General features: G+C 38.8%; 1 protein-coding gene across 1 annotated transcript in view; it reads right to left on the bottom strand.

Annotated features, from left to right (window-relative positions):
- Nucleotides 1–22,507, bottom strand: part of LOC124622677 (general transcriptional corepressor trfA-like) — a gene marked incomplete at its 3' end in the record, with an annotated part of 45,299 nt that extends 22,792 nt beyond the window's left edge. Inside the window, exons 1-2 of the mRNA XM_047148468.1 lie at nucleotides 22,355–22,507; nucleotides 21,999–22,215 (exon numbers count right to left, since the gene is read on the bottom strand). Of these exons, the coding sequence (XP_047004424.1) occupies nucleotides 21,999–22,151 (153 nt within the window). The remainder of the gene's footprint in view (nucleotides 1–21,998; nucleotides 22,216–22,354) is intronic.
- Between the last annotated feature and the right edge of the window lie 4 nt (nucleotides 22,508–22,511).

The following is a 22,511-nucleotide window of genomic DNA, read 5'->3' as shown; positions in this document are numbered from 1 at the left end:
TTTGTATTTCATATTTTGAGTGAAAGACATCTACCACATTTCCACAATAAATTTCGTCTCATTATTAAGGAATATTCCTCTCCAAAAGTATGAAGTACTACGCACACTCTATAGTGACTAGTACAGTCAAGTTAGTAAAGCATAAACTACACAAGTCAGTAACTTTTAGTGGGGAGGCAATGAAACGAAGCTCTTATCTATCAACACGTTTGCAAACATATTATAAAAATGTAGTGCCATGTACTTAAATTACAAATGTCATTTCTATACCTGCTACAAAACTATCACATAAAAATGGATTTCTACGATTAGACTGCATCGATATTACCAAGCACCTAACCAGTCACCCTGACCACTACAAAAATTAGATGGAACACACTCATCAGGTCACAGTAGCTGCACTCTGAACCCACAATGGCTTAATATTCAATTGCATGTTGTCACAGTAGATGTCTTCATTACGAAGAATGGTTTAATGCAGACGTTCACACTAGTATGTCCTGTAAAAAACTCTTCATCTCTGTGCAACTGCTGCAACCTACATCAATTTGAACCTGCTAACTATAGTCAAGTATTGGTCTTCCTCTGATATAATTACTCACCACACTTCCACAATAACCAAATGCCTCAGGATGCGAGTTCCTTCTTTTAGTCAAGCTGAGTCATAAATTTTTCCACCTAATTCAATTTGGAACCTCCTCATTAGTTATCTTAATGTTTCAAAAACTTCTGTTCTCTTTTTGTCTGTACTGCTTATTGTCCACATTTCACTTTCATGTATAGCTACACTCCAGAATTGCTCATTACTCAACTACTGCTTCCATGCCATATCCAACTGATGACTGTAATCATATTTCTGTAAAAGTTGCTGAAAACCTTTTACTCCCTGTACTTCATCGGAGCTGCCTTCAGAATTTCAAAGACAGTATTTCAATCAAAAGTGTCCAAAAGTTTTCTCTAAGTCTATAAAGGCAGGAGGACCTTGCCTAGTAAGCCGGAACGGGTGTCCCCCATCGTTCCCCTACGCTCTGTCAAGGAATATGGGACTACATCACCACCACCACCACCACCACCACCACTTAAGGGTCCCTCATACACTCAATACTTACTGTCCAGTACCGAGTATTGCACAGTAATAGCGACTGACTGAGATTGATACTGATAGTTTGTGCAATATACTGAAGAAGACTGCAGAGCTTTAATAATATTGACACTCATTCAATATATTGTGCCTTAGAAGGGTAGTATTGTGCAATCAATTCCTACCAAGGCAGAGAAATTCAATTTGCTCTGAATGAATTTCCACAAAGACCTGAAAAAGTAAATGACGAAAGAGTAGATAGTAGCTGGAAGATGTATATGAAAGCACCATGTGGTACTCTGAAAGAAATGAAGTTCTTGGATAATCAGGAAAACCCAGACACATCACTGTCCACCACAGCAGAGGCAACTGAAGAGCTTGTTGTCATAACAATAGGCAGAAATGTATATTTTACATGTAGCAGTTCCCCAGAATTGGCAAATAAAATCTGGTCAAATGACCGGTGAACATAAACATTTACTTTTCTTGTGAGAGCATTCACATAAGATCATGTAATTTCTGTGCTGTAAGAACTGTTGCAAATGGAATAAAACAATTAAGATGATTGACTGCTTACATGATCTTATATGAATGCTCTTGCTAGTTCACTTATGTGATTCATAATTAGGCTAATATAAGTTGTACCTTGCAGGTTCTTTACAACTCTATGTTGCCATGAAAGAGTCTTTGGTTCATTTAAGTGTTCACAGAAAGTTTTTCAGACTTGTTTCATCCGTTCTTCGTAATTTCTGCTTGCGTTCTGTAAGACAAGCCACTCAAGTCATAATACAGGTTCACATGGTCGAGCACTGTCATGTTCGCTATGAAAGCAGAGTTCTGACGCATCCTGGACTTAAATATCGCACATTAACATTGTGCCGTTCTTGGCCTCACACTTCGACACAATATACTGACTCAATATTATTTCGACAATAAGGCTGAACGTATTATGACCGCTTTGGCTGAGTTGAAGGGCCAGTACTGCATCATGTGTTCCTATATTTTTCCAGAACCCAAACGATCTTCCCCAATGTCAGCTTTCATGTTGGTATTTTACAGCCATGATAGTTCAGTAACATTCAAACCTAACTGCACCTGTCCTTCCTTACTGTTACTATTATCACTTTCTTCTTAAATCTTAAGGTATTTTGTGTCTGTCTCATCTTACATAAAATATGGAACAGTTTCGTCACAGTTGGCCCTACCAACGACCTAAGAAGTCTGAGGGATCTCATCTACTGTCTTGTTTTGATTCAAGTCTTCTCAATGCTTTGTGAAGTAGTTCTCCGAGTATTGTCTCTCCCACGACAACTTTACCTATTTCGTCTTCCTTTTCCTCGTTATTGTTCTACAAATTCAAAGATCTATCTCAGACCCCACAATTGGTTCTAGGATTTTTTCCTGTCTATTATCCCTTCTCTCACCACTAGCAATGATTTCTGTGCATGAAAAATGTCTAGTTGCATTGTGGTTACTCTGCAAATGACTGGGTAAATCTGGTTAAATATCTTAGGATGGCAAGTGGATTGCTTCTTCGATGTATAGATTGAACAACACAGGCAAAAGGTAGCATCTCTATCTCACCTTCTTTTTAATCCGAGCACTTTGTTCTTGGTCTTCCACTAGTATTGTTATCTCTTGGCTCTTGTACATAATATATGTTACCCATCTACCCCTACGGCTTACCCCTATTTTTCTCAGAATTTCTAACTTCTTGCACCATTTTACACTGTCCACACTTTTTCCAGGTTGACAAATCCTATGAATATGTCTTGATTTCTCTTTAGTCTTGGTTCCATTATCAACCACAACATCAGAATTACCTCTATGGTGTCTTTACCTTTCCTAAAGCCAAACCGAAAGTCATCTAACACATACTTAATTTTCTTTTCCCTTCTTCTGCATATTACTCATGTCAGCAACTTGGATGCATGGGCTGTTAAGCTGACTGTGCGATAATTCTAGCACTTGTCAGCTCTTGTAATCTTCTGAATTGTGTGGATGATGTTTTTCCGAAAGTCAGATGGTATACCACCAGACTTAAACATTATACACACCAATGTTAATACTTTTTATTACCACGTCTCCCAATTATTTTAAAAATTCTGATGAAACATTATCTATCCCTTCTGCTTTATTCGATCTTTAGTCTTACAAAGCTATTTTAAATTCTTATTCTAATACTGAATCCCCATCTCTTCTATGTCAACTCCTGTTTCTTTTTCTGTCACATCATCAGACAAGTCTTTCCCCTCATGGAGGCCTTTAATATGTACTCTTTCCACCTATCTGCTCTCCCCTGCATGCAACAGTGGAATTCCCATAGCATTCGTAACATTAGTACTCTTGCTTTTAATTTCCGAAAAAGATGTTTTGACTTTTCAATATGTGTTGTTTAAAATTTAATAAATAGTGTACATTTTAATTTAGGATGCTCATATTCCATGGCTTTTAACATACTTTGATGGTTTGTAATTTCTGTGGAAGATCAATAACAATTATGAAAACTGAAAGAACTTTAAACATTTTTACCTTGAAGGACAGCAGCGGGTCATTTTCACAGGTGTGATATCTCATTTTTCATATCTCTAAAAGTCACACATCCACTTACTAATTTTATTTCATTGTTGTGATCTAATTCCTCCTCCTTTCAGTTTTACTTTATTTAGTGCAACAGCGGACAAACTAGTTGCTGTGCTCTTTTCAATGCATTGCAGAAGTTTAGTGCTCTTCATTATTATGGTTCGTTTGTGTTTTCGTTCAGATAAGCTACAATTCCACAAAATTTGGAGTTGATGTTCTGGACCAGACGTATAATCAAGTCTCCCCCCCCCTCCAAATCTTGTCAGACCTTGCCAGAATCAACACCTGGATCCTTTACAACTGGAGGAAAAGTTACCTGACAAATGTTTCTTTTCAGATTAGTAGAAGAACTCTGTGAATGATCATGAACTTACTGTTGATGACAATGTTACATTTACTAACTTTTGCAAGTTCAAAATTACTTCATATATTTTGTCAGGTCAACTGGCAAGAACTTTGCTCCTGCATTCACGAGATGCTTTTCACTCAAGGAAAGGGCTTGTCCATACATTCATTGCAACCACTGTAATATTTAAGGTACCAGTAGGGATGACCAGCCAGACATGATGATGTAGTAGTTCAAACAAAACTAGAAATTTGTCTGTGCAATGCAAGCAACTCATATGTGTTCCATGTGCTGGAAGTGTTCAGCAGGTTTATGCAAGCTGTTTTAATAAAGATGGTGACTTTCACTGAAAACATGCCACAGAGAAAAACAATGTTACTTTCTTGTGCCACAACAATTCATGTCCATTTTTCTTTCTATTTCTTAATAAATGCATGTTTATAGCCTGTCTGTGTTTTGGTTGAGAACAAGTCCGAGATAAAAAATGTTGTTGTATAATTATATGTTTACTCGCATTTATAAGTTTGCTATCAAAGTTTAGTTTCAAAAAATGGCTCAAATGGCTCTGAGCACTATGGGACTTAACATCTGGGGTCATCAGTCCCCTAGAACTTAGAACTACTTAAACCTAACTGACCTAAGGGCATCACACACATCCATGGCCGAGGCAGGATTCGAACCTGCGACCGTAGTAGTCGCGCGGTTCCGGACTGAGCGCCTGAACCGCTAGACCACCGCGGCCGGCAAGTTTAGTTTCAATGAGTATTGTATTTATGACGTATTCTTTACTTCGCTCCTTTTTTCTTTAGTTAAATGTAGTTTCTTCAGAAAAATTTAAGCATAACACATTGGTAGGGTAAGCAAAATACACTAGTGACATTTAAATACACCATACTGAATTAATTTAACAAGTAAAATTGAAAACAAGGAAGACAAGCACCACCGGCAGAAGAACCATATCCTTTCAAGGTGATTCACTAATGCTGGTCCTCCCAGTGTTAATGACCTACTTCCTGCACTCTTTTAGTATTAATTCATTATGTTCCCTTTCACTCCAGAATGATTTTGTGGTTTTTCTCCATATCCACATCTCTACTACTTTTAATGTTTTCTTTTCTAGTTTCCCAGGACCCCTCACAATCAAAGCTTAGCATGCTTCAAATATATCTTCTGATAACTTGCTTTCTCAATTCATTTTTAGGGTGGTAGTTTGTTAACAAGTTACTCTTGTTTTTGAATGCTTGTTTAGTCACTGCAATTCTTCTTTTAATATCCAAAATAGTTCTGCCGTCTGTTATGTAGCTACCAAATATCAAATTTATTTTCATTAGCATTTAATTTTCTATCTGAATTTTGGCATTATTTGTCTGTTAGATTTAAATATCACTAATATTTTAGTCTTTTTGGTCTTCATTTTCAATTTCTGGTTATTCACAGCATCAGACAACATTTCTAATATACAGTTCATGTACTCTTCAGAACCTGCAAAGACTACTATATCAAATACAATGTAGTTGTTTACTATTAATATTAATCCCTCTGATGCTGCTTTTCATTTTTTGTATTGCACTTTCTACAAATAAATGCACAAGCATAGAGTGTACAGACTTGTCAGATTTCTATTCTTAGTTAATTAGTTAGTAACATGTCCCATGGAATTTTGCACAATAGGTTGTAATGACGTAGAACAAGTTGTCGTACATTCAAATCACAAATTAATTTGTACATATGGTTACATTCTGAACATTTCTTTAAAAAAAAAATGCTGATGTGAGTTGGTAATGCCTACCCACCACCTTCTACACATTACAATAATAGAAATTCGTCCACAGAATAGAACGAATTGCCAAGGAGAAACTTTCTCAATTTGTTATCAAATTTTACTTTGCAGTCTGCCAGATATCAGACACCACAGGGTAAATGAATAAAAATTTTTGTTGCAGCATTGTGCACCCCTTTTTGTGATAAAGACAATGGATGCCACTTTTCCTTCTGGTATTCCAATTATGTACCTCATTGTTTCTCTTCAACTGTAGTGGATTATTTACAACAAACTTCATGAGGAAATAAATATACTGAAAGAAGCAGGTGTCAGAAAGCACAACTCATAAACAATGTCCACAAGATGATAGGGGTGAGCATCGTATATCATTCTTGCAGCATGTCTTTGTGCAATGGAGACACAATTTCTTAAACAATGGATTACCCCACAAAATTACTTCTTATGACGTTACTGAATGAAAATATGTCAACTTACTGATTTGTCTCTCCCCAAAATTTTCAATGAGTCTAAGTGCATATATGGCTGAAACAAGTTGTTTTAGGAGTTCCAAAATGTGTTTTTTTCAGTTTAAATTATCATAAATATGGATCTTTAAAAATTTTGAAGTTTCCACCCTATTTATTGTTTCCCCCCCATGTGTTACACTTATCATTGGTGTAGTACCTCAAGAAGTGTAGAACTGAATATGTTGCATCTTTTTAACTCAGGGTGAGGCCAATCACTGAAAACCAGTCAATGACACTTTTTAAGTACTTTGTTTACCATTTCTTCTGTTTCTGTATGTATGCTTGGATTGATTACAATCCTATAATCCGTTCATCATAAGAATAAACCTGATGTAAACAAACACAAATGTGATGACTGGTCGGAAGCAGCAGCACACATACAATGGTGTTGTTATGCCCTTGGAAATAGGCCATACCTATGTATTAGATATATGTTATTACTAAGTTATGTTAAATGAAACTTTAAGATACTCAAACGTATTAACAGCCATCAAGTTATTCTTAATTACACTTTAGTTACGTAGTATTTATTTCAAAAATCGTGTACAGTCACAGCCTTTGCAGCGTTGTGCTCTGACTGTCAGGCTGATAATACACAGAAGCCGCTTTCTGTTCCGTAGTGAAACATGCGCGTGGAACACAGTTGAAAAGTGCCGAGAAATAGGCTGTTCTTAGTGTTTCTCATAAATTTAAGGAGATAATCGGCTTTTAAGTTTTCCCAGAGTTGATCAATTAACTCATATTAAACATGTAGCACAGTTGGTAACGTAATGGGATGTGAACTAAATGTGGCTGTTCCTACATTGGTTCAAATCTCCCCAGTACCGTTTCCCCCCCCCCCCCCTCGTTCAATTTGAAATACCTACATCTCGTTATATAATAACTCATAATCCTTTTTTGTGAATAACGCACGTCTACTTGTTTCTAATTACATACTGGAAGTGAAATTCCTGTTTCCATTCCATATACAAATTCTTAATTATCGATGTTTTATGAAAGACTGTTCATAAAAGTTGTTTCAATTATGGAAACATAACAATTTAATTTTTTAAGGCAAAAATGAAAAACCAAATCATCTATTTGGACTATGTCCATTGTTTTATACCACAGAGGTAGAGAAGTATCGAAGAAACGTGAAAAACAATCATTTTCACAGCATTGAGCACATCATACAAATGCTGCATTTTTACATTTGCATCTATACCATTGCAATATGAACCCAACAGAACTGATCTGGAGCCAAGCGGCAGGATTTGGCCTGAGACTGTTAAGCTGCCAAACATACTGGAACTTAACACACACAACTTTTTCACCCGTCACTGTCGAAAGCTGGCAGGATATAGAACGGCTCGTCATAAAAGAGAAAATGCTGCGCCTGGTTGGCTTCATGGATTCTGTTGATGATAGGCTCATTATCAACGTAGCAGGTGACACTTCCAGAACTGAACTGTATTTCTCGGATTCAGATAAAGAAGGAGCTAAGAGATAACAGTTGACTGACTGTAAATAATACCTTCTGTGGTTTTAATATTTAACTACATGGTGAACTCCAATACTCTCTTACGTTACACAGAGCGTATTTGGAAAAACTACCCTGTGGTTAAGTCAGGAATTTTCATCATTTTTGTTTTTAATTACAACAGTACATTAGGTAAAAATGAAAACGTGTTGTGGTTTTCATCTAGTCGTTAATGAGCATGTTGTGGGAGATTTGCATTCCGCTTAAAAAGTAAATGACATTCGAAGCTGTATTGCTCCTCTGTTCATCTCTTTTTTCGTGTGAACTGCATGTGGCCAAGTCACAGCGGGCTAGCTGTACCAGCTGACGGCCCAGTGCTGTCCAAGTTAAATGAACTGGTAAAGCTGTTGCCCCTATTATTGCTAAGTCAAAACATACCCTTATTATCGTACCTGACAGTACTCGAGGCAGCTTGGCTGCAGTCCCGCGTGAAACGGAGATCTGATAAGGTTCCAGAACACGCGGAAGAACACACAGTGCAATGTTTACATCAGGTTTATTCTTATGACGAACGGATTATAGTGCACCCAACATGGTAGATCTGCCCACACAGCATGGTAAGTGGCAGATTGTAATGCGTTCGTATCGCTCGAGATGGGGGGCCAATGTGGAAAACTGTCACCTGCCTAATCCATTCACCCTGTGAGTGGACAGGTGGCTTCTCCTTCAGCAGGGTCCAAGCAGGCAGACGGGCAGGAAGGCGCATTATGGACCCCCTTAGGCAGATAGTGATCAGGGCTGGAAAGAAAGCCAATGTGTGCTCGATATGTCTGCTGAGGGGCCCCATCCGACAAGTGGAGGCGGCCTTGCCTTGACTATCGAGTGTGCAGAGTGCAGTCATCTGCATGTTGTGGGGTCATGTTGGCACCAACGACACCTATCGCACAGGTTCTGATATGATCCTGAGTTCGTACAGGCAGCTGGCAGAGATGGTGAAGACTGCTGGCCTCCTATGCGGGTGCTAGCAGAGCTCGCAATTTTCAAGACTGTTCCCAGAGTTGATCGGGATCCTATGGTTTGGAGCCAAATGAAGCGTCCCTGTTGCCATGCCATGGATAAACACTACAATGTCATGCCACGCATTAGATGCACCTATGTTCATTAGTTCTCATTGTAAAGTGATATTTTCTAGTGCTGCAGTAATCACATGTTGAACTAGTGTTTTGTATTGGCGTCACATTAATAAAAACAGTGCAGCACGTTTGAACATGAGATTCGCAATAAAAGTGGTCGTCCAAGAATACGTTCACCGGGTGTGAAGATAATGTTGTTCTGCATAATATTCCTGTGAATTCGACAATAGTAATGGACAATGTACCATACCACTCTGACGTGACAAACAAATCTTCAACAATACATGGAAGAAAGGAAATATTTTGCTCTGGGTACAAAGAAATTTTCCGTTGGATAAAGGTAAACATAACTTGTGTTAAGTAGGAGTTACTGGAACTTTTGTACAAGCCAAAAACTCCACACTGGAAGGTTGACGAACTGGCTTACACTAATGGGCATAGTTTAACCATGCTCATTTAAAACCGACTGTGAATCTATAAGCCTGGGTGAAAAGTAATGTGGTTGAGGAAACATGTATTCATGAAGGATTATGAGAAGTTTTGAGTAATACTTAACTTCTCTTGTGCCATGTCTAAACACAGCAGGGTTTACAAATATTCAACTCACTACCATTCTAACGCAGTTGAAATCGAGACACAATCCTAAAACAGTGTGTTATTAAAACTAACAACTGAGAGCATAAGTCAATAGTTATGAGAAAGCCAATTCTCAGTATTAAAATAAACTTGTATCTTCTTCACTTACCACAGCAAAACTCGTTTCACCAGCTATTTATGGTCCTTAAATGCTATATTATTTCATCTAAAAAAACTGTAGTTGCTTGAATATCATGTTAGATATGGAAGTTTCGCATATCACTCGTATGGCAAAATACTCTCCTCTTTGTGTGGTATCATTTGCCAAAATCTTGTTTCGAAACCTCAGACCGTTCATGAGATACAAGGGATTTATTAATATTTTATTCTGGCTTTTTCATTGGCAAATACGTCCGTGACAGAGCCCTTTACATACATTAAATTTTCTCGACAATACAGACAGATAGCGATACCTTTCTAAGTTTAAGGAATAATTCAAAACGTTATCTAAATTTCATACGCAGCTACATATGGTCTAACATGCACCAAAGGCAAATTCATGGTTACCCATATTTTTCACTACAAACTCTAAGAATTTCGTGCAGTATCCCATAAAATGTTAATTTATCTAGGAGAATACTGTGATTCACACAGTCAAATGCTTTACAAAGATCACAGAAAATACCAACCGGTGGTATTTTATTATTTAATGCTTATAAAACCTGGTGAGTGAACGTGGAAATGGGATTCTCAGTAAAGCAACCCTTCTTCAGCCAAAACTATGATTTGCTAAGAATACTGTAGTTGCTCACCTTTTCAAAAATTTTGGAGAATAATGTCTGCAGTGAAACAGGTTGGTAATTACTGACACAGAGAGGTCTCTCTGGAAAAATGCCTTTAGTTCGTGATGCAGTGCATATTTCAGATAAGACTGGGCTTATTAAATGGGAACAAATTTTTAATAAACTATTGGAGACCCCATCAAAAGCAGATGAGCTTTCTTTTTTGAGAGAAAGTATAATTTTCTTAATTTCACCATCAAAAGCAGATGAGCTATTTTTAAAGAATGTATAATTTTCTTAATTTCAGAACGAGAAGCTAATGACGCATTCAAATGACTGAATTTTTATTAAAGTTACATTTCCAACATACTGCCGTGATTTTGCTCTTTATCTGTTTGTCCCTATGCTTTCTACTATATTTAATAAATGATTATTAAATGCTTTGCTACCCATGACTCCTCATATACGGCCCTTCCATTCAGATCAATAGTACTGTTCTGTGGTCAGTTGTCCTGTCTCACACTTCATTACATTCCGTATTGCTCTAAGTCTTGTCGGGAGTACTGATTTCTAACAGTATGTGCATGTTCTTTGATTTTTTAATAACCTCTCACAGTAATTTTGAATAATTTTGTAATATGCAACTACTGCAGAAACCCTACGTGTTCTTGCCAAGAGATAAATTTCCATTTTTCTTTAACAAGATACTTTACTCCCTCTAGTGTCCTTTCTCACTAGCTTATGTATAAAGCTATTTTTCAAATAATGATATGAATTTATAGTGGAATAGAATAAATTTAATGTTAGCATTTGATTCATTATAAATTACTTCCCATGTCATCTCCTGCAAATTATTCTTAAAAACATTTGTCCTGGAGTCATTAATTATTCTAATTTTCACTGAGAAATATCTGTACTGTAAGACACTAGGTTATTTATCCCAACAAATTGCACACCATGATCAGAGAAAGCATTTGTTACTGGGTAAACAGTTATTTTATTGTTTTGAGCTCCATCAAAGAAAACACTATCAATTATAGTCCTACTGTCTTTATGCACCTGTATTAGAAAGTTTAATTGCCGAGACAAAATTGTAGGATCCAAATTAGATCATTTTTCCAGTCAGAATCTTTTAGAAAAATCTACACTGAAGTCAACATAGACTATTAACTGCTTGCTGTTGTCTGACAGGTAACACAGTAAGGAATCCAGATTCCTCAAATAGTTCCAAATCTCTCTGTGGGGATCTATATAAGGTTACAATTAAAAGTGAAATATTTTTGAGCATTAATTCATAAGCACACACTTCTATGTGCTAATCACTACAAAATCTACTTGTCTCAATGTTTCTGAACTTGTGTTCTGTCTTCATGCACGTAACAACTCCTCCTTATCCTATGTTATTTCTGCATTTGTAAGCTGCAATAGAGAAATCTTTTGTATGTAACTTTTCTAACTCTGTGGTTATTTGGTGATCAGACAAGCACAGGATGTCTATCTTTTCAGAGCTCTGCAAATTTTCCAAACACACAAGATGTTTCTCTTCCTGACTAAACAATCATCTAATGTTATAATAAAATAAGTTAACCTTACTTTTCTGTTCATTATTAAGCATTCTGTGGGACTCTTCCGTTACTTTCACTTCTTTCAAAATAGGGTGCCCAAACACTGATTCTAGCCTAAAACAGGTGCCCCTCTGACACCAGTAACCACAGGCCGTGTGTGGTGATGGCCCCATGCATATTATCTGCAAGACGCTCAGCCAACTTATCTTTCCCTCTCCTACCCAGGTGAATGCCATGGCTAGTATATCTTAATCTCCCAAATGTAGCAACAGGCACTGCACTCATATGCAATTTCGTTTCAGTCAGCAGCAGCCTGTTCAACTCAGTGTTCACATGGTTCACAGCAGTATTTACCCAGGGCTCGTCATGGCACTGCAGGACTTCCACAAACTCACATTCGTGTGTGTCGTCGTCACTTCCATTTCATCCACCAACTCCTAATGCAGTAATTACTGGTCTTAACCAGGCCGTTCCCTGTAGAAGATTATTGTACAGGTCCCCACTTCCATCATCACACAATGAAATGAAAGATATTGACAAATTCAGTAACAAAATATTTCTGGTAGACTTTAAACAAAGGTAAAGTCTGTGGCATAAGCCCATGACCGGACTAGTGGCTGACTCTGAGGGGGGAGGGGTGGTGGGTACTTCTCCACAGCTGCCTTTTCCCCAGAGAAATGTTCCCATACTAATTTTGGCAGCAAGTTGAGTGAACCTGGGGCCATCCTGGAGCAAAAGGAGCAAGGAAAAATCCCCACCCCTAGCCAGGTTTTAAACTGGGATCTCCAGGGTCAGAATGTACTGCTCTACTGGTTAGATCACCACAGCCAGAGAATACAAGTGATCAAAGGATACGTAACAACCTTCCACACTTACAATAAATACGTCATGCTGTCCATAATCATATAAAATATGACGGAGACTGTTTCTGAGCTTAGAAGTGTTATTGGTCTCCACAGCGCGCGCGCGCCCACACACACACACACACACACACACACACACACACACACACACACACACACACAACAAACATGCGCGTGTGTGTGTATAATTTTAGTTTGATTTTCTATTCCAGAATGACTTACCTTGATGTCTAATAGAAGACCTTAATGTCCGATAGGAGCAGTAATAATTGCACAAACTAAGTTGATACTTAGTGCGATGACTGTTTCGAGTGATTGTAAATGGGTAATGGCTTTATGGTCGCTCCCAGCAGCCATCATGCAACTGTCAACTTAGTTTGCACGTATGGTAAAGGTAACTATTCATCTTGTAGTTAGGGATTGATAGTCATATCAACGAGATTGAGTGTGTTTGTTTGTTTCTCTCTCTCTCTCTCTCTCTCTCTCTCTCTCTCTCTCTCTCTCACACACACACACACACACACACACACACACACACACACACACACACTCATTCTTCTTTATGTGACTACCAATCCCTAACTACAAGACGAATAGTTACCTTTACCATACGTGCAAACTAAGTTGACATTCGGCATGATGGCTGCTGGGAGCGACCATAAAGCAATTTCCCCATTTACAGTCACTCCGAACAGTCATTGCACCCAGTGTAACTTGATTTGTGCGATTATTACACCTCCTATCAGACATTAAGGTCTTCTATAAGACATCGAGGTAGGTCACACTGGAATAGAAAATAAAACTAAAATTATCCAACACTGGACAGGCAACTGCATCTGATCAAATACCTGTACACTTATATTAACATTACAGCCATATGAAAAAATTCTCTCACTTATAGCAGTACTTATTCTAAGGTGTTGGAGCAAAACTGTTCTAAAGAGTTTTAAAAAGGAACGTGTCATTCTACACGTGTCACCAGACAGATCTACACAGCTCTATGCCTATACTGTCAATATCAAGCTACTGTAGAATTAGGGAACATGTTTTCTTATACATTTTTTAGGAAACAACACCGATTCCCCAACCAACATTTCTGAGTAACACAGGTCACTGTTCATCAACAAGAGGGTTGGGTTGTTTGGGGGAAGAGACCAAACTGTGAGGTCATCGGTCTCATCGGATTAGGGAAGGATGGGGAAGGAAGTCTGCCATGCCCTTTCAAAGGAACCATCCCGGCATTTGCCTGGAGCGATTTAGGGAAATCACAGAAAACCTAAATCAGGATGGCCGGATGGGGGATTGAACCCTCGTCCTCTCAAATGTGAGTCCAGTGTGCTAGCCACTGCGCCACCTCGATCGGTCATCAACAAGACTCAAAATGGCAGCAGACAGTGACACCCATGACGATGCTGTGCGCTGGCTTCCTGAAGGTGTGTGATGCAGTCTCCCAATGTCACCAAGTGAACAAAACACCAGCTTCAGCAAATTCAGCCAGCTTTGCAAGTGGACTGACAAATTCTTAGTGGACAGAGTTTAACACTTTGGTCTCAATTGGGGAAAAAAATCTTAAGAAGCAAAAATAATTTAGGCGTGTAGCTTTAACAGGCCGTTACTGGTCACAGCAGGGCAGTCAGAAACAGTCTGAAAAGCTTGTACGGTTTTGCAGAGTAGATTCTGCTGAGGAATAATTGTTAAGAAAAAATTCGATACATTGTGCCATTTCAGAGTTAGTTGGCCAATTAGACCATTGCGCACGTGAATTCGAGCGGCCTGCCAGATACAATTAGTGTCAATTCTTGTATTGTAGATGATAGCACATAAGGCTACTCAGCTTTGGGCTCAGGTACAATCCTTACTATTGTCCCATATGAAATTTTCATAACTCTCTCTTGTTCAGTTTCAGGAAACCAAACAAAGAAGACATTTGGCAACAGCCTGGTTGGCTAATTTCAATGCTAATTAACTCTGAAATGGTGCAATGCATCATTTATTATTATTATATTTATTAGTTTACAATTATTTCTCAGCACAACTTACCTGCAACATCCTTACAAGCTTTTCAGTCTGTTTCTGACCATCCTGCATATGAAAAATCTAGTGGATAATCTCAAAAGTCCAATAATGCTGTTTTGTTTTGGGACAGGGATTTGCCAGAAAGTTCCCATCTGCATCTACATACCAAAATGACTTCTCTGAAACACACACTTAGCATGTCCGGCAGAGGGTTCTTCGAATGAGACTAAGGATTCTTTGGGGGAGGGGGGGAGGAGAAGAAGCAGAAATGCCTTCACTGTCAACACAAAGCAAATTTAACATCGATAGTCAGTTGTGTACATGACAACTACCATAGCAACAACCAATCTGAGAATGAGCTTGCCCACATCTTCCATTCTGTTCTCCCATTGTTATATTGCTCTGCTATCACAGTTGCCAAAGATGCTTGCACAGTAACATAACAATTGCGATTCGTTTTTGGTGTTTGCACTGTTTTTCCATGCGGTGTATTGCATACGATACAATGCCCAGAACTAATTATGAAAATGAACAAAAAGGATATGAGAATATTACCGTCAGACTAAGCAAACCCAGTACTGCAAGTTAATATGTGCGATGTGAATGCATCAGGAGTGGAATCTACTACCAGTTGCTGCTGCAACCATACAGTGTGTGCAGACAAATGTGAACTGACATCACCCCGTCTCCTGTTCAGCTGCCAATCTCTGTGTTTCTAATCGAGGTATTGACAAATTCATATGAAAATGTAATTCACACAGAAAAGAGGTAGCTTGAAAAAATACAAGTTCAACTAATTCTCAAGTGTTTCTCATCAGTTTGTAATCTTCAATAGCATATTTCATTGTGGGTTCATTAACTAATGGTGATAAACAGTGTAGTACCCATATGTAATACTATACAGATGCAGCACAATAAAAATGATATAACCACTACCACCCAATGGGATTCAAAATGACAATACCATCTGCTGAATAACCAATGTGATATTATGAGAATTTGAGGTTAATGCCTGTTTCACACACAAGATTTAATGCTGAAGTAAAAATTAGTTAATTATTATTAAATTATGCATCACCTCTACTGCAGCTATCTCAGGAACCACACGATTCATAGCCCCTTGTTATATCACCAAAAAGTTATGAATGGAAAGAATTATTTTTATGTGTAGGAGATTATATGAAAACAATGAGAAGACTTTGCAGCAGTAAAAATATTGGGAACGAGTGAAAACTGTAAGTAATTTGAATGCACAGACAGAGAAAAAGAGGGAAAAAATACTAACAGCAGCAACTGTGGATTCAGTCAATTGATTCCCAATAGAAAATACACCCTACTCGTAATAACAGCAACCTACACAAGTGTAAGGAGCGCACGGTAAACTACTTCAGAGTCCTGCCTGTGATATTATGAAGCTTCTGCAATTTTCTTTGCTATTTTAGAGGTATGTCTGACAGAGTGGAAGAGCAAGCTGTCACAATGTTAGGGCCACGAGGAATGGAATGAATAGGCGTGTGTGTCACCTTTTAGTTTCTAAGGAAAAGCTGACCACTCACTGAGTTCAAAGTGGCAAGTGGAGGCAATGTAAGTGTCTCTACTGAGGAATCATGAGCAGCACGCCATGACAGAAACAACAATGTTACGCATTTACACACAAAAAAGACCAATTAAACAAATAAAAATAAGCAGAGGTGGCTGCATCTGCACCAAAGTACCGGTTAATCATAGACTACTGCAAACTAATACTTCCAATTCAAGGCAAATGAATATCCCAAGTACATGGCTAGACATCACGTGTGCGCGAGTTCTGTTTGCATGAAAATGGATGTGTGTTGTTTACTTCAGAAGGCTGTCTATTGCCCGAAAGCTGATTTGTTTAAAAGCTTTCTTGTTGTGCCTGTTTGTGACTCAACATCTCCACTGTATGGGAGTGCAAATACATCTTTTACATAATATTGTCATAGGAGAATATTTGGCATTTCTTGCCCCACTGTTTTACTACTTCGTAACTTTCAGCTGAATCTGAATAAATCCATTCTCCTTTTCCTGAATAACTTTATTCATTCTTCCCCCTCCTTCATAGTCTGCTCCCAAACCTTTAATTTAAAAATGCTGTGAACAGTTTTCTTTCATTTCAATCAAGTTACTGGTTCAGGTTTGACAATGCCCCCACAATAAACAACAAAATAAGTATAAGAAAAGTTCTAATATGTAACAGACAAATCGTCAGTGATATCTTCATATGCAAGACATTAACTACAAAAAATATGAGAGGGGGAGGCACAAAGTAACTCTTACCAATATTTGAAAATATTATGTAGCAAGGAATCCCACAACCGTTGCTCCAATAGCCATAAATGGCTCTCACAGACTCAAGTGTTTATTGTGTAGTAATATTGTCCATCTGAGATCAGGGTAATTTCCGAGAATGATTGCCTATCGAATGTGCAGGCCCCTAATTTGCGACTCTAAGGCAATCACACAACTCTGGTGGTTCAAGTTATGGCTACTGTTTGCAGCGTTCACTAGAGAAACAACAACGACAAACATGACTTACTTTACTTGTCAGTCACATCACCATCATCATCATCATGTACCATACCTCATGTTGCATGAGCCACCGAGAAGCAATCCTTCCCCCCCCCCCCCCCAAAACGTGATTGCATTCTTCCTGTGGCAGTCAGTAATATCGGGAGAGTATCAGGAGGGTCAATTTTTCCACAGAACCTCAAGTTGTGAAAATACAGATACTGGAAGAGATAGAGTTTGTCCCTACCTCCTGGATGGCCTTCTCTCTTGGTATTTTCCAAGAATGTTTGCGTATCGAAGCCGCAGGCTGCAAACGATAGATATGGTACATGGGATTCTAAATCGATGAACGGACTGTGGCGGTAGGGCATTATGATAAATTATTTGCGAGATGCTAGCAAAACCCAAACGATTTCTGACCGTAGTGAGTGGGATGTCTGGTGTTTTAGACGTTTCTTCGGCTGACTGCCTCGTGTGGAAGAATCTATTTCCATGGTTACGCAATGTAGAAAATGGTTTGCGTTTTTGTCAGAAATGTGACACTCTACCTATATTTTTGTGTGGCACGGACACAGTCTACTCAGTTTATGGCAAAAAGGGAATGCTTCCTGTAGCATACACATCAAATGGACTTTCTCATGACGGCAACATCGATGATGAGTGAGATAAGTCGTTTCCTTTGTAATTACAACTATTTTAGTAATGCTCTTCTTTCGCCATTGCTGTAATGACCACTGTAAATATGCTCATAACATCCGCCACCACAGTCGCGTGATCAATTTAGAATCGCACATTCGATATCTATTGTTTGGAGCCCGCGGCTTTGATAGGTAAACATTCCTGGAAATTACCTCTCTCTATCGACGATTTTATAGATTTGCACAAGCATTCGATGTTCTGTGTATGGACAGATCGATCATCCAATGACACAAATTCAACAGAATGATCCACAGTTTCATGTTGAAATCCTACTTTCTGTAAGGTCCCGTATGACTTAAGCCCATCTGTTATCACTTTCGTGCCTGGCAAAATAAAGTGCTTACTCAGAGAGACTAATGATTGCTTCTCCCTTGAGTAAAAAAAAAAAATAAAACTCTTGCAGGAATCTCTTTCAATGCTGCCAAATACGTTCAACTTCATTTTTCAAGGGTCCTCCTCACTGGTGTTTCCTGGTAGCTACATGTGATTCATCTATTTCGACAACCGACACACTCGTTCGTAACTATGACGTAATGGCTTCTCGGCAGAGTTCGTGGACAACTCTGTTTCAGAAGCTGTTGCTTGTAGCATATAGCTTCTCATCCAACAAGAATTAAAATGATGCTCTTCTTGAGGTATAACTTGGACCTGTCAAAACATGTGTTCTTTCTGATAAACGTTCTCTTGTGACACAGGGTGCAGGACAATTGCAAAAGAAAATCAGCATCCACACCTTTCTTGCAAAGTTTCACGGAGCTGAGTCCATGACATTCTTTAGAGTTCCTGCTACCCTCATTGCAAGCAATCCAAATGCCCAACAAAATTTCAAACAACTTTTCACCTTTTATAAACAAGGAATTAGGTTTCACCGTGTGAGACTATCGGCACTTGAAATTGGAATGCTTTCACTCATTGCTATTCGCCAACCAAATACGATAAAGTAGGCAATGTTCCCCTGACAATGCACTAAACAGTTTCCATAATTCACACCACCAGTCATGCGGATTTGATATTATTTATCATAAGGGGCCCCTGCGTTTGATGGGCAATCATTCTTTGAAATCACTGAGATCAGTTTTAATGGTCTGCACAATCCCTATTGAAGAAGGTTAGACATACTGTAGCATGTAACGGTGGAAGTGTGCAATACACCACATTTCACAAAGAGAGTGAGATACATTCAATTCAACCTGAACAAATTTCTACAAGAACTGACGAAAGTAATGAACTGATAAAAGTAAATGACATAAGATCATAACCTTGGCTGGAACATGTGTATGAAAGCACCATGGGGTACTCAGCAAAATAAAATTCCTAACTTAGCAGGAATGCCAGATACCACACTGTCCATGATAAGAGGAAACTGGAGATCATGGTGTCATCAGAAAGCAGAAGTTTTCATTTTGCTAGTAGCTGTTCTCAGAACTGACCAATAAGATCAGGTCACTCTCCAATGAACATATTCACTTTTCTTGTAAGAGTTGTCATAGCCCAGAGGAAAGATCATGTAAGCTATCAATCAGAACTCAGTATATATTTTATTTCTTTTACAGCCGCTGTTACAGCACAGAAATACATAGAAAACAGCCTCCACACAAGATAAATTACACAGTTCATCTGCTTAATTTGTGATTGGTTGTTGCTGCAAATGCTTCCACAAGTGAGTCCCTGGTCCACTGAAATGTTCACTGGAAGTTTTCAGACTTGTTTTGTCCTTTCTGTCTGCTTGTGTTTCACTCCAATCCAAGTGAGTTCCACATCATCAAGAGCAGACATGTTCAGTATGAAGGTAGAGTTGGCATTAATAATGTGCAATATTATTGTGCTGTTCTTGGCTTCGCACTTCTGCATAATATACTGCCAATGTTACAGAACATGTGAGGGCCGCTATACTGTGTGGAGGGAAAAAGAGAACTGATAGGCTATTTCCTTTCACTACTTAGCTACACTCAACTATCACTTTGTCATTCCCATATAAAAGTAGCATTAAAATGCACTATCACAGCAACTTACATGAGTTACTTCCAACTACAACCTTGGTCTACAAATCAGTCACATAACAAAGATTGTTTCTTTGGGGGGGGGGGGGGGGAGATATATTACAGATACATTACTGATGGGACCAAAGTAATATGAAAAAACAGAACAGAACGCAAAATAAAATCCATTCCCTGATTGTCGAGGTCTACTGCGATTACTGTTCCAAAAACTATTAGCTGTCTGTCACATAGTTTTGATTCAGACATACAAGACAGCAGCTGGTGTTGCAGAACCAAGATTCTCTGCTTATAGGCTAAAAACGCAAAAAAATTCAGATGTTGATCATCCTAATAATCTAGCTCATTAATACGCACATCAAGAACATGTCTTGCCTAATATCTAGGTGGGATGATGTTTATGCTTACAACATACATTCAAAACTAACCATCCTGTTTAGTAAAAGTTTTTTCTTTCCCTTTTGTGACTGCCAAATCCGAATGTATGACCTAGTAGATAGTGTCGGAAGTTCCATGAGGCTTTTCGCGGATGATGCTGTAGTATACAGAGAAGTTGCAGCATTAGAAAATTGTAGCGAAATGCAGGAAGATCTGCAGCAGATAGGCACTTGGTGCAGGGAGTGGCAACTGAACCTTAACATAGACAAATGTAATGTATTGCGAATACATAGAAAGAAGGATCCTTTATTGTATGATTATATGATAGCGGAACAAACACTGGTAGCAGTTACTTCTGTATCTGGGAGTATGCGTGCGAAATGATTTGAAGTGGAATGATCATATAAAATCAATTGTTGGTAAGGCGGGGTACCAGGTTGAGATTCATTGGGAGAGTCCTTAGAAAATGTAGTCCATCAACAAAGGAGGTGGCTTACAAAACACTCGATCGACCTATACTTGAGTATTGCTCATCAGTGTGGGATCCGTACCAGATCGGGTTGACGGAGGAGATAGAAGAAGATCCAAAGAAGAGCGGCGCACTTCGTCACAGGGTTATTTGGTAACCGTGATAGCGTTACGGAGATGTTTAACAAACTCAAGTGGCAGACCCTGCAAGAGAGGCGCTCTGCATCGCGGTGTAGCTTGCTCGCCAGGTTTCGAGGGGGTGCGTTTCTGGATGAGGTATCGAATATATTGCTTCCCCCTACTTATACCTCCCGAGGATATCACGAATGTAAAATTAGAGAGATTAGAGCGCGCACGGAGGCTTTCAGACAGTCGTTCCTCCCGCGAACCATATGCGACTGGAACAGGAAAGGGAAGTAATGACAGTGGCACGTAAAGTGACCTCCGCCACACACCGTTGGGTGGCTTGCGGAGTATAAATGTAGATGTCCCATCACTGAGGAAGAAGACATTGTATGATAAAGCTACATCATCAGATAATACATTTGCTGTCTTGTAAACTAAATGACACAAACTTGAACCTTTTAAACATGCTTACTGTTGCTTGAGCTTAGTCAGCCTAACAATACCACTATTAAGGTATCTCTCAAAGCTAGACACTGAATAGTAGGTCAGTGTAAAAATGTTGATGCTACTGCCCCATCCCCACCCAAATTAAATTAGAAACATAATGAAATTAAATTAAAAGACCTAATAATTTCTGGCATTCCGTAAATGAAGCAGCCTATTTACTTTACGAATATAGGGCAACATCTGTTTTTACTAGTTTATAGGAAATCATCAAAGTTTAATACTGAATCGAAATGTATTTTGGCGACTTATGTTAAATTTACGCTCTACACTGGCGTACACGAGAAGACGCTCAGCTACGGCAATGTTACCGAAAAAACCAAAAGCTGTGTACTAGTCTGGAATAACAGCTGCACCATGACGTGTCAGCAAACGCTGAAGACCTTAAGAGTTAACTTTAACTTGGCAAATTGAAAGACCATGCGTAAAGGTCTTTATTACAGTAACTGTCACAGCATCGGGGGCCCAACAACCCCCCCCCCCCCCTCCCAACCGCAAACGCTTAACAATAATACACATGGTGAGAACAATACACCCGATATTTACTCTCCAATATGAACACTTTTCATTTACATTTGCATTACAAACAATTGCTTTAATTAACCTTTTGGAGATGTTTTTCCACGGCTTGAACAATAGCAGGTGCGTGTTCGATGTTATCCTCGGCGAGCATGGTCAGCATGTTGATCAGGGGTTTACTGTTCACCGTAAGATCCGAGAGCGACGAGGCATATTCCTCAGCTGCGACGTTAGACATTGCTCTTATTACATGGCACGTTTACTAAAGTCCGCACAGCACTGCGTCTTCGATATGAGCACAACTGCAAGATCAAACAAATAACACTTTGAAGCACATACTTCACTAAACACTGGGATACTAGTGGAATTTATCGGACCACAGCCAACTCATCAATAACTGCTGAGTAACACACACCGTGCAAACACCTCATAAATATTTACCTCACAACTGGTTAAATCAATTACAACTCTTTCTTCTGATGCCTCATACACAGACTGTCTAACAGATTCTTGCTGGCACTTCATACAAACGTTTTCACTTCCTCTTCTTTCATAAAATCTCTAAAAATGGACTCTTTACGTTGCAAAGGCCAGATGC

The sequence above is a fragment of the Schistocerca americana genome, chromosome 7, assembly GCF_021461395.2.
Source record: "Schistocerca americana isolate TAMUIC-IGC-003095 chromosome 7, iqSchAmer2.1, whole genome shotgun sequence".
Taxonomy (NCBI): Eukaryota; Metazoa; Arthropoda; class Insecta; order Orthoptera; family Acrididae; genus Schistocerca; species Schistocerca americana.
The sequence above is the reverse complement of the archived record's forward strand: the minus strand, read 5'-3'. Positions and strand labels throughout refer to the sequence as shown.